Source organism: Entelurus aequoreus, linkage group LG03 (genome assembly GCF_033978785.1).
Source record: "Entelurus aequoreus isolate RoL-2023_Sb linkage group LG03, RoL_Eaeq_v1.1, whole genome shotgun sequence".
NCBI lineage: Eukaryota > Metazoa > Chordata > Actinopteri > Syngnathiformes > Syngnathidae > Entelurus > Entelurus aequoreus.
Genome location: NC_084733.1, coordinates 68,117,512 through 68,131,919, shown reverse-complemented (window position 1 = coordinate 68,131,919; position 14,408 = coordinate 68,117,512). Strand labels below are relative to the sequence as shown.

Sequence of the window (14,408 nt, the reverse complement as noted above, 5' to 3'; positions counted from 1 at the left end):
CATCTTTTTTTTAAAATGTTTTTTGGCATCATTATCGTTTTCAACCATGTAACTTTCTAAAGTTAGAAAATACTGAATACATGTTTTAAAGAAAGTAATACTAAGTGAATATCTGTTTTTGGCCTTAAAAATAAACATTTTACCGAGTACTATAATTAAATTGACTAAATCATGATTGTCAATGAACTCTCCTAAAATAACAGAAACCACATTAAGCTTCATAAACAAACCAATCCTTAAACACATTTTTTCAACTTCCACCCAAAACAAAGACACAATATGACAGTACCAAAACAAATGCAGGGTGGATTCAGGCTCCTGACAACAAAATTGGCAATCATCTGACTCTGTCATATTCCATAATTTTAACATTTTCCCTGTGGGTAAGAAGTTATAAATAATTTTAATTTGAAAATAACGATTTTGCACATCGATAGTGGTTTTATAGATTAGTTTGAATATGGCATCCCATGGCAACGGGCAGTCAAAAAAGTCCTCCCATTTTCCATTTGTGTTGTATGAGGCAGCCTTCAAAGATTTCTTTATTAAATAAAAATTATATATTTTTCTATTTATTTTAGTTCCTTTTTGCCAACTAGAATTTCTTATTAGAGGTTTACAAACTAATAATTTAGTAGTTCCATAATTAATTATTTGTTTCCATCTTTTCCCAATTACTCCAGTTAGTTGATAAAATGAAAAGCTTGAGCAAGCATCACCACACATAGCTCTAAATTCATCATACTTCATAATTTTACCATTCTCATTGGTAATATCATTGACAAAAATGATTCCTCTTTCAAACATATTTTTCCAAAAGAAAGGCTTTCCATCTATTACAATATTAGAGTTCATCCATATTAACTGCTGCAAAATATCGTCTCTTTTTTCTGGCACATAAAATTGAAAACACCACTATGAGTGGATTGTTTCCTTTATGAACCCCGCCATGTTTCCCAGCAGACTCTCTGGGAGGGGATCACTTGTAAAAAAGGATACAATTTCTTTTGATACAGTACATGTTTTTTGTCCAACAGGACATTTGTGTACCACTCAATGTTTAAATACATCTTTGGAACAATTGATGCTTTGAAAGACAGACACATAGCTTCAAGGTTGAGAAGTCTCAGGCCCCCATATTCATACTCTTTGTACAAAACCTTTCTTTTAATCTTTTCTGGTTTGCCGTTCCAGACAAAATCGAAGACCCTCCGCTCATAAATCTTAAAAAAGTTTTGTGATGGAGCTGGTAATGACAAAAACAAATAAATAAATTGAGGAATAATTAACGAGTTGGCAATAGACATTTTACCATACAAGGTTAGGGATTTCCCTTTCCACAAGTGCATAATTTTGTACAGCTTTCTTAGTCGATTATCATAATTTACTAAGCCTAGATCTTCCAGATTTTCTGGGACAACAACACCAAGTATGTTAACTGGTCCATCTGTCCACAAAACAGGCACTTTGCATTCCATTCGAAAGGACGTTCCCTTTAGATTTCCGATCCTTAACATTTTACATTTATCATAATTAAGCTTAAGGCCAGATTGCTGTGAAAATATGTCCAAAAGATTAAGAAGGTTCCGCAAACAATGAGGAAAAATCTTATCTTTGTGAATCAGCCTTTTCTGACATGAACTTCATCAAGAACAAACACAGAACACGCCTCACTGATGAACATCTGCAAGACTCACTCAGAGTTGCAGTGTCAAGTTACACACCAGAGTACAACACACTAGTTAACAGCATGCAATGCCAGGCTTCCCACTAACTGACAAAGAAACAGATAACAGATTTGGTGTCCAGTTCAAAGTGTGACATGATTTAAAAATTTGAGAGTTTACTTTTGTATTTTACATGACTTATTATTTGTACAAACATGGTGCAAAGTAATTCATGATTTGTTAAAAAATGTTAGTGGCTAGCTAGTTAAAATGGGATATTGTGATTTCACAAGACTGTCTTAAAAGTGATCATTTGAAAATGTTCAATTTGAAAAATGTGCACTTAAGAGAAAATATAAAAATAAAGTGTTGCATATTGATATTTATCTGTTTCTATATATATTTATTGTGAGAAATCATTAAGATGATCAGTGTTTCCACAAAGATAAATATCATTAATTATTAATAATAACAGAGTTAAAGGTAAATTGAGCAAATTGGCTACTTCTGGCAATTTATTTAAGTGTGTATCTAACTGGTAGCCCTTCGCATTAATCAGTACCCAAGAAGTAGCCCTTGGTTTCAAAAAGGTTGGTGACCCCTGATATATATGTATATATATATATACACATATATACGGTATATATATATACACACACATATATATATATATATATACAGTATATATATATATATTTACATATATATATAAAAAATAAAAAATATAAATATATATATATATATATAAATACACACTCGTTACAAATATATATATAAGTTACCGGTCGATCTACGTTCCCATCCTCACCTATGGTCATGAGCTTTGGGTTATGACCGAAAGGACAAGATCATAAAAATAGCACCAGTATTATTTAGAGGCGGTATAGTACTGTTTTTAATTCATTAGTACCGCAGTACTTTATTAGTACCGGTATACTGTGCGAACCTAAAAGGGACCATCCCGCCTGCATGTCTCTGCATCCTGGGGTCACGCCAACAATCGCAATTTATTTACTACAATTAATGTATCTTTGGTCACCTAGCTCCGTCAGAGACGGGCAGAACAATATGTGGAGCCGCCTGTTGCCATTCATGCAACATTTGGTGCCGTGCTGTGATTTTTTTCATGTAAAATATGTGCCTTGGCTCAGTTAGGGCTGTGTAACACTGACTTGAAAAAGTATAAAATGTTTGATGTTCCTGTACCTGTCCCGATGAAAAGCACATGGTAGGCCTTGTGCTCTGCCCGCACTTGATGCACTGCAATCTGCGTGTAGCGAACGTGGCGTTTGAGCAGCAGAGGCTGGCTGCGAAGCACGCTGTCCATGAGGAAGTGATCTTTGACAAAATTCAACACCTTGTCTGGCATGTGAAGTGATGACGGGACGCCCTGGCTCCGGGCCCCATTTGTGATACACTGCAATGGTGACATAACAAAGGCATCATTTTTAAGACAAAGACATGTGTAATTATGTGCTGCACCTTTTTTTTTTTTTGGATTCAGCTATATTTAGTACACCAGTAAGTGAAACAAGAAATTTGATCCTTGTTGTTTTGGAGAAGGCGAGAATGGAAACCATTGCATGTCAGACGGAAACATACTTATGTAACAGGTGTGACGTGTTGTGTACGTTCTGGAAGGAGGAGATCGCTCACCGCTCCAGGTCGAGGTTCGGGGACGGGATGGTTGTAAGCGTACCACTGCTGGGTTTCTCTGTTGACCTCGCGGTATCGGCCGCTGAAGGCCTTTTCTACCTGCTCCATGGTAAAGGAACACACGGCGGAGCTTCCTGACGCACCGTTGTACCTTAAAATGACATCAAAAAGGGAAATTACTCGTTAGTAATAATTTAATCTTGATACTTATTCATTCCAATCCTAAATTGATTGTTTTTCTTTTAAGAATACATTTTCAAAAATACGTTTTTCGTCCATCCACGCATCGTCAGCAGCCATATTCTACATACCAAATAATACAGTCGCGATCAAAAGCTGCAATGGTTAACTTATTTTTACACTGTAAAAATGACACATTTTTAATTCATTTACTAATCTAAATCAGAATAAATGTTTATTTTTGACGAACAAGATGTGTATTTGTTGTTACCTTTCTGTGTTTTTGTAAGTAATGTCGTAATACAGCAAAACTTTGAGTTAAGGTTCACAGAAATGTGTATTTTTGAGTTAAGTGAGGGGCGTCAAACTAATTTTTAATGAGGGCTACGTCACAATTATGGCTGTGCTTGATTGTAACGGTGACTATATGATGATGCCTATGCAATTACACAATTTGCATAGGCAACTTATTTTGATTATCTGTTTTTATGTTTTAAAAAAAAACATTTGTTTATTGAGTTTTAAGGCAAATTGAAGTTCCAGGAATACAATCCCATATGAAATTTTCCCCATTGTTCCCCCCAAACAAGACACAGACAAAATATAAAAATAAAGTAAAGTAAGGGAACATAAATACAAAATAAAATTAATAAATTACATTAGATACCTACCACAAGGGACAAGCGGTAGGAAATGGAATTGATGGATGGATGGATAATACATACAGCCGTGGTCCAAAGTTTACATAGACTTGTAAAGAACATAATGTCATGGCTGTCTTGAGTTTCCAATCATTTCTACAACTCTTATTTTTTTTGTGATGGAGTGATTGGAGCACATACTTGTTGGTCACAAAAAACATTCATGAAGTTTCGTTCTTTTAAGAATTTATTATGGGTCTACTGAAAATGTGACCAAATCTGCTGGGTCAAAAGTATACATACAGCAATGTTAATATTTGGTTACATGTCCCTTGGCAAGTTTCACTGCAATAAGGTGCTTTTGGTAGCCATACCCAAGCTTCTGGCAAGCTTCTGCTTGCATTTTTGATAACTCCTCTTGAAAAAATTGGTGCAGTTCAGCTAAATTTGTTGGTTTTCTGACATGGACTTGTTTCTTCAGCATTGTCCACACGTTTAAGTCAGGACTTTGGGAAGGCCATTCTAAAACCTTAATTCTAGCCTGATTTAGCCATTCCTTTACCACTTTTGACGTGTGTTTGGGGTCATTATCCTTTTGGAACACCCAACTGCGCCCAAAACCCAACCTTCAGGCTGATGATTTTAGGTTGTCCTGAAGAATTTGGAGGTAATCCTCCTTTTTCATTGTCCCATTTAAAGCACCATTTCCATTGGCAGCAAAACAGGCCCAGAGCATAACACTACCACCACCATGCTTGACGGTATGCATGGTGTTCCCGGGATTAAAAGCCTCACCTTTTCTCCTCCAAACATATTGCTGGGTATTGTGGCCAAACACCTACATTATTGTTTAATTAATTTCAATGATTAATTAGTAGCTATTAATGTTAAACAAGAGAGAAATGGGATCTTAAATATTTAATTACATCCTTCCATCCATCCATTTTCTACTGCTTGTCCCTCTAGGGGTCGCCGGGGGTGCTGGAGCCTATCCTAGATGCATTCGGGCGGAAGGCGGGGTACACCCTGGACAAGTCGCCTTCTCTCACTCACATTCATTCACACACTAAGGCCAATTTGGTGTTGTCAATCAACCTGTTCCAGGTGCATGTCTTTGGAGGTGGGAGATAGCCAGAGGAGAACATGCAAGCTCCACACAGAAAGACCCAGAGCCTCGAATGCAGGACCTTCTTATTGTGAGGCACACGCACTAACCCCTGTTTCACCGTGCTGCCCTTGTTTAATGACATATTTAATGTTTTATTATTTATTCATTTTTTTGCTTGTTTATGTCCACCTTTCTTTCTATAGGTAATACATTTGTACTCTTGGTTAGGTATTTTTCCAAAGATGTTCAAGGTGAAAGGGGGCCTTATCTACTAAGATCCAAACACCGTATGCTCAACAGCATGTGCCAATTATGAAATGATGTGTACTATTAATGGGTGTGCGATTTACCAAGACTGCATGTACAATTGATAACTGGTGCAGACCGCTCTATTGAAATTAGGTTTTTGCGTGTGCGATGTGACTTTCACCATTTTGCGTGTACGATGTGTATTTCACCATTTTGCGTGTAGGATGCGACTATCACCATGGAGACACTCATTTACCGACATTCATCTTACCATGCTCCTGTTTGTAGTGTTTTGCTATGTTTGGAAACATGCAACAGACATGTACCACGTTTTCTGGGTATTTTAGAAGCAGTCCTGCAGTGCATCTACAACGTAACCCACTTTTTTAGTGCGCTGAAGGTGCGCTCATGGAAGACGCTGGCACTAAATGCGAGCATGCGCTGGAATGTTCTATACACAAGAACATGCATTTTGCAAGATTTTTTTTTCAAATATGAAAAAAAAAAACGCCAGCAGACATCAAAACGCATCGATTCAATGCGTTTTGATAAGCCCCTTTAGTCATCCAGCAGCTATAAAATAATATTGCTGAATAGACAATAAGTCTAATATTTTTATTTTTAAGATAGTCAAGCATACATAGGTTGGAGCTGCAGCTTGATCGCCTCCTTTCTCTAAGCCATTTCTGTCCAGCTGCCAGTGCACGTCCTTTCCAGTCATACTAAGTAAAGATGCAAAACAGTGGCTACAGAAAAGTCTTGCTGAATCACACTGCGTGTGCTAAATAATTATATTTCCATGTTGGTTTTTTTCAAATAAATGGGACATCTATTTGTGTCTAATGTGAATGAAATGTGTATGTAAAGTGATGCACAAAACACGACTTCAAAAGTAGTCCAGTGTACTTGCAGAAGTAAACGTGGCCCCCTATTTTTGTAGGTCTCAGTCCTGGCATATCAATATTATATAATAAACAATTGTGATGGAAATGTTGTAAACAAAAAAAGCACTAGCAATACATATACATGCTACTTAAAATATGCAAAATAATCTGCTAATAGAACAAACCATTTTGAATTGAAGACTTTTAAAAATATGACTTATTACGCAAATTGGTCTAAAATAAAAGTGTATGGTAAGGAAAATGTTTTAGTAAAAAATAAGCATTTTTGACCTGATTTTAGATATTTAATCCAGCTTGGATTTCCACCTTTTGCAATGCACACCAGTCGTGCATATCTGTGTAAATTAACAAATATCTCTGAATTTGGTCAGAATTCTGTATATCTGTGCAGGGTTTCCCTTTAATGTAATTGAATGTGGCGCGCCGCCACAACATTTTTATTACCGCCACACCTTGAAAACAAGTTGTTTTTTTTTAAAACTTGAAACTAAATTAAAGTGACATATTGTATTATAGCCCCCAGAATAAATCACACAAAGTCCGACCCTATTTTTTAAAACTCTTATTACCAATTTTATGACAACAAACAACGGCACAATTTCGACAGGTTTTACCTCCTTGAGCATTCGCTTCCCCGCCAAACACACAACAACACTTCCTCATTCTCCGCCAAATACCTTCGAGGCGTAGACGGTGTTTTTGTAAACATGGGAAAAACTGACATCAAATCCAAACCACACGAACATAAAACATTAACATAAGCTGGTCGTTATAATATGAATTTATGTATAGCCTGTTATTTGCGCACTATTGACAAGTGACGTACTGAAAATTTGACCACCGAAGAAAGACTTTGATCACCGAAAACTGCGCTAATGAAACCGGATGTAAACACAACGCACGTCATTGTCTGGAGCGTTGTCAGCATGTCTGTGATGCGGACGTGATTTTTATATATATTGCAGATTTACCCGCACGGACAGCCATCTACAAAATGTGCAAATATTAAGAGGACAGTGGCGGCTTTTAAGAAGAGAAAGTCCAACTACAGCAGCAGCGCGAAGCAAGTGTGACATCATGCTCGCTTTAGCCTCGTTAGTCAGGGACATCTAGGGACAGAAGTAGAATCTCTAAACACGATTACATTCTATAATAACACCAGAAGAAGATGCTAGATTTGTTGCTAGTTGTTGTTCATTAAAAACAAGTAATTAAGTCTGTAAACACTTGAAAAAATCTCAACAAAGTACCTTGTGCAAAAATCAGCAACGATTGAAAATATGGCAAAAGGAAAAAAAAAAATTATAATACTAAATAATAAAAACAGATTTGTTTTAAAAGGATTTTTTGAGCCTTTTTAAAGAAAATCATATAATCATAGCACATTATGAAAATTACTTGATTATGTCACAGTGGCCACGCCCATTACCACGCCTCCACCGCCACAGGCATCTTGGCAGTCTAGGGTAAACCTTGCTGTGTACAGTATGTATGCTGCTTGTTGCTTCCATGTCAAGTGAGTTTATTTCACATCCCATTTTGCATTGGGTTTAATCAAAATGTAAAATATGAAAATTGCAATACATTGTAGTTTGTTGGCCATATATTTTTTTAGCTGAAACACTGAACAATATTTATATACTTTATTACCAAATGTCTATATATATTTGTTTTTTTCTACCTATACCCTATTCAAATGAAAATATATATTTTAAATTAAATGTATTAAGATTCTAAATCATAGCTGTTCACCATGTTTAATTAGTTAATAATTATGGCAAATGTTGTTTTAATTTCCTGTTTGTCTTAAAGCATCTACTGGAGTTAATCAAATATCTTATTATAATTTATTTTACCTTTCTATATATGCTTAATTGAAATATTTCAAAATATTTCAAAAGTATATTAAAATAATTCTATATTTATGTTTTTTTTAATTACATTTTTAACACAATTTTAATCTGTAGAGTTGTAAGTGTAATTTATTAAGCGATTATAGTCGTTGTCTCTCTTAGTGATTAGTTTACCTGCAGATGAACATTTCTTCAACATAATGTCATTTTAGTCATGCATTTGAAAGAAATAACTAGCAATCCTCACCACTGAGAGGTAAAGACTCCATAGAACACAGTCTTCTTCCAGTCCCCTGGGCTGGGTGTCAGCACAAACATGTCCTGGATGATGTTAAACGGGAATCCGTCATCAGGCAGTGAGCACAGAAGTTGAGCTTTTAGAAACGTTGTCCACTTTTTCTGCAGGACCCTTTCGCCTCCCATGTCTCCCTGCAGGGCGGAATAAAGACATGTGTCACGTCTGGCCAGTAGCGTGTGCAAGAATGTCACATTGAAAGTGCGCTGCTGGGCAAATGAATGGAAAGGCACAGTGACATGATGGCCAATGATAGGCTGAGAAAAAGACATTAAATAATAATACATACTATACATTAAATACAGTGTGTGTGTGTGTGTGTGTGTGTGTGTGTGTGTGTGTGTGTGTGTACTGGGGTTGTCTTGATACCAATAAGTTACCAAAATGTATTTCAATACTTTGACACTTTTCTAAATAAAGGGGACTACAAAAATTTCATTATTGGCTTTATTTGAACAAAAAATCTTAAGGTACATTAAACATATGTTTCTTATTGTAATTTAGTCCTTAAATAAAATAGTAAACATACTAAGGCTGCAGCTAACGATTATTTTTCTATCGATTAATCTATAGATTATTTTTTCGATTAATCGGTTAATCTATAGATTATTTTTTCGATTAATCTATAGATTATTTTTCCTTTTACCGATTATTTTTTATTTTATTTTATTTAAAATGAAGATGAAAAAATAAAAGTAGGCCAGTTTTTTCAAAAGGCATGGCTTTTATTTACAAAAAAAAAAAGTATGGCCACTCAGTCAACATTGACAACAACATGACAAAATATTCTGTAACAATGTAAACATTTAAAACTTTTAACATTTAACAAAATTAAAAGTAGCTTATTTGCTTTTTAATGTGCAAATATAAAAGTAAACATCCAGTGCAAATCTTAATATTCTGCAATAGTATAAGCATTTCAAAAGTAAAAGTATTGCTTATTTTGCTTTAAAATGTGCAAAAATAAAGATAAACATCCAATACAAAAAAGTGCAAAACGAAATATTCTGTAACAAAAGTGTAAACATTTCAACAAAAGTGAAAGTATTGCTTATTTGCTAAAATGTGCAAAAATAAAGATAAACATCAATACAAAAAAGTGCCAATCTAAATATTCTGGAGCACTGTAAACATTAAGTATTGCTTTTAAAATGTGCAAAATAAACATCCAGTCCAACACAGTACACAATAACCAATTCTACTCATTCCAGTGAGTGACTAACAGTTGTAATGAAGAAAGGTTAGCATGTCTACTTGCTTTGCTTCTTTTCTTGTTTACAATATTCCCAGCAGCTGAAAATAGGCGCTCAGAAGGGGTCGATGTGGCTGGAACTGAGAGGTAATTAGCCTTCACCTCAAGCCAGGACTGCGAGTGAGCTGAGCTGCAGTTTAAGTTTCTAGAAGGTCAACGGGCTCATAGTGATGTTACTAGTAGTTGACTGGGAGGTGTTTATTATCATTTGGGGAGAGTCCGCTGCCTGATGCTCACCTGCTAAACACCTATCTGCTCCACGCTGAAGCGCTGACTACATGCACTCTGAATACGCACTGCTGATTGGCTGATAATGCTTCGTGTGTACCAATCAGATGGTTGTGTGGGTGGGACAATGCTGCGTGTGTACCAATCAGATGGTTGTATGGGTGGGACAATGCTGCGTGTGTACCAATCAGATGGTTGTGTGGGTGGGACAATGCTGCGTGCTGAGACAGAGGCAGCCGCAGAAGGAGCAAAGCAACTTGTTAAGACTTTAACAGCTAAAGTTAGCTTTAGCTTAGAAACTCGTTCGGTACACCCCCGTACCGAACCGAAAGCCCCGTACCGAAACGGTTCAATACAAAACACATAACGTTACACCCCTAGCAGATACAAATGACACATTCATGTTTTTGTGTAATGATGACAACGTATGCTAACGCGGACGATTGACAAGTTGATGGTTGATGGTTTTCTTTTCAAATGTTCGTTCATAGCCGTTGTGCTGCTATGATAGGCCATTTACGCTCGACACTGTGCATACAACAACATTATTAGGCCGTGTATTGAAATACTCCCACACTTTTGACAACTTTTGGCGTGCGTTTTTCCCCCTCGCTCGCACAGTCTGCTTTGCGCTCCGCCATGACGGTAGTGTGACGTAATTATCCGACGCGTCGACGCACAAAAACGGCGTCGACGTATTTACATAACCGATGACGTCGACTACGTCGACGCGTCGTTTCAGCCTTAAAACATACTAGACAACTTATCTTTTAGTAGTAAGTAAACAAACAAAGGTCCCTAATTTAGTCTGCTGACGTATACAGTAACATATTGTGTCATTTATCATTCTATTATTTTGTCAACATTATGAGGGACAAACTGTAAAAATTGATTATTAATCTACTTGTTCATTTACTGTTAATATCTGCTTACTTTCTCTTTTAACATGTTCTATCTACACTTCTGTTGAAATGTAATAATCACTTATTCTTCTGTTGTTTGATACTTTACATTAGTTTTGGATGATACCACTAATGTAGGTATCGATCCGATACCAAGTAGTTACAGGATCATACATTGGTCATAGTTTAAGTTCCCATGTGTCCAGGGACATATTTCCTGAGTTTATGAATATAATATGAATTTAAAAAAATACAAATACAAATGTTATGACGATAAAAAAAATAGATGTAATCATATCAGTATCGACTAGATACGCTATTGTACTTGGTATCATTACAGTGTATGTCAGGTGTAGATCCACCCGTGGCATTTGTTTACATTGTGACGCCGGTGTCCTACTACGATGTGTAGTGAAGCATGTTTAGCTATTCCTCGTCCTCCGGTGATTTGTCACCATGGAGACAAGGATTAGTGATTTAGAAGTAGCTAAAACACTGTCGACTGCGGATGGACGTTGGCCGCCAGCTAGCTAGCCATATCTTAAAGCACCTCTTCCTGAGGGCGTTTCAGTGTTATAACTTCACCTTCATCGTTAGTTTTTAGACCAAAATGTGTCCGTTCTCCCTTTTCTGTCTACAAATTGTGTCTACTTGTAAATACTCTGTGATTGTGCGCTGCCGAACATGCTCCTTTGCTCATAAACCCAGCAATGTCATGACGTGACGACGACGTCATGCCCGCTGGGAACCGGTACTTTTCAAACAGAGTATAGTACCGTTTTTGATTCATTAGTACCGCGATACTATACTAGTACCGGTATACCGTACAACCCTAGTGTGTAGAAAAGGTAGAAAGAAGAAAAGGCTGCACATAAGCAGGTTGTATAGATGGTATTGAAAGGGGGGCATGAAGTCATAAAGCGCAGTGCCCATATTACAACTACACCCTACGGGAGGAGAAAACTTGGAGGTCATAGAAATAAAGTACATGAAGACAACTGGATTGGATTAAAACACTCCCTCTGAGGAGGGCATTTTGGTTGGTAATATTTAAGTTATGTGACAAATATCAAGTTATTTTTTCATTAATATATTTTTTACTGCACAGCCTTTGGCAAAACATATGTGAACGCTTAGCATAAGTGTATTTTTTATTATCTATTAAATAGGGATGTCCGATAATGGCTTTTTGCCGATATCCGATAATGTCCAACTCTTTAATTACCGATACCGATATCAACCGATACCGATATCAAACGATACCGATATATACGGTCGTGGAATTAACACATTATTATGCCTAATTTGGACAACCAGGTATGGTAAAGATAAGATGCTTTTAAAAAAAATTATAAAATAAAATAAGATAAATAAATTCAAAACATTTTCTTGAAAAAAAAAGAAAGTAAAACAATATAAAAACAGTTACATAGAAACTAGTAATTAATGAAAATGAGTACAATTAACTGATAAAGGTTAGTACTATTAGTGGACCAGCAGCACGCACAATCATGTGTGCTTACGGACTGTATCCCTTGCAGACTGTATTGATACATATTGATATATAATGTAGGAACCAGAATATTAATAACAGAAAGAAACAAACCTTTTGTGTGAATGGGGGAGGGAGGTTTTTTGGGTTGGTGCACTAATTGTAAGTGTATCTCGTGTTTTTTATGTTGATTTAATTTTAAAAACAAAAAAACAAAAAACAAAAACGATACCGATAATAAAAAAAACAATACCGATAATTTCTGATATTACATTTTTAAGCATTTATCGGCCGATAATATCGGCAGGCCGATATTATCGGACATCTTTACTATTAAACTAAATGTTGGTGGACAAACTATAGTCACATGTTTGGGTTTGTCATGTCTGACCATTAAATACGCCTTTGAAATTACAGTATGACTGTAATGTCATGTACAGTATGACTGTAATGTTATGTACAGTATGACTGTAATGTCATGTATAGTATGACTGTAATGTTATGTACAGTATGAATGTAATGTCATGTATAGTATGACTGTAATGTTATGTACAGTATGACTGTAATGTCATGTATAGTATGACTGTAATGTTATGTACAGTGTGATTGTAATGTTATGTATAATATGACTGTAATGTCATGTATATTATGACTGTAATGTTATGTATAGTATGACTGTAATGTTATGTATAGAATGACTGTAAAGTCATGTACAGTATGACTGTAATGTTATGTACAGTATGATTGTAATGTCATGTATAGTATGACTGTAATGTTATGTACAGTATGGCTGTAATGTCATGTATAGTATGACTGTAATGTTATGTATAGTATGACTGTAATGTTATGTACAGTATGACTGTAATGTTATGTACAGTGTGATTGTAATGTTATGTATAGTATGATTGTAATGTTATGTACAGTATGACTGTAATGTTATGTAGAGTATGACTGTAATGTTATGTATAGAATGACTGTAATGGCATGTACAGTATGACTGTAATGCCATGTACAGTATGACTGTAATGTCATGTATAGAATGACTGTAATGTCATGTACAGTACGACTGTAATGTTATGTATAGTATGACTGTAATGTTATGTATAGAATGACTGTAATGCCATGTACAGTATGACAGTAATGTCATGTATAGTATGACTGTAATGTCATGTATAGTATGACTGTAATGTTATGTATAGAATGACTTTAATGTCATGTACAGTATGACTGTAATGCCATGTACAGTATGACTGTAATGTTATGTATAGTATGACTGTAATGTCATGTATAGTATGACTGTAATGTTATGTATAGAATGACTGTAATGTCATGTACAGTATGACTGTCATGTCATGTATAGTATGACTGTAATGTCATGTACAGTATGACTGTAATGTCATGTATAGTATGACTGTAATGCCATGTACAGTATGACTGCAATGTTATGTATAGTATGACTGTAATGTTATGTATAGAATGACTGTAATGTCATGTACAGTATGACTGTAATGTTATGTACAGTATGACTGTAATGTTATGTATAGTATGACTGTAATGTTATGTATAGAATGACTGCAATGCCATGTACAGTATGACAGTAATGTCATGTATAGTATGACTGTAATGTTATGTATAGTATGACTGTAAGGCCATGTACAGTATGACTGTAATGTTATGTATAGAATGACTGTAATGCCATGTACAGTATGACTGTAATGTCATGTATAGTATGACTGTAATGTCATGTACAGTATGACTGTAATGTCATGTATAGTATGACTGTAATGTTATGTATAGAATGACTGTAATGTCATGTACAGTATGACTGTAATGTTATGTATAGAATGACTGTAATGTTATGTATAGTATGACTGTAATGTTATGTATAGAATGACTGTAATGTCATGTACAGTATGACTGTAATGTCATGTACAGAATGACTGTAATGTCATGTACAGTATGACTGTAATGTTATGTATA

General features: G+C 35.5%; 1 protein-coding gene across 3 annotated transcripts in view; it reads right to left on the bottom strand.

The window, feature by feature from the left end:
* The window catches only part of sema4ba (sema domain, immunoglobulin domain (Ig), transmembrane domain (TM) and short cytoplasmic domain, (semaphorin) 4Ba), a 179,321-nt gene that overhangs the window by 15,430 nt on the left and 149,483 nt on the right, over positions 1-14,408 (bottom strand). For all 3 annotated transcript variants that reach the window (XM_062042553.1, XM_062042552.1, XM_062042554.1), the window contains 3 exons: positions 8,507-8,688; positions 3,324-3,474; positions 2,874-3,084 (listed from right to left, as the gene is read on the bottom strand). In XM_062042553.1, the coding sequence (XP_061898537.1) occupies positions 2,874-3,084; positions 3,324-3,474; positions 8,507-8,688 (544 nt within the window). The remainder of the gene's footprint in view (positions 1-2,873; positions 3,085-3,323; positions 3,475-8,506; positions 8,689-14,408) is intronic.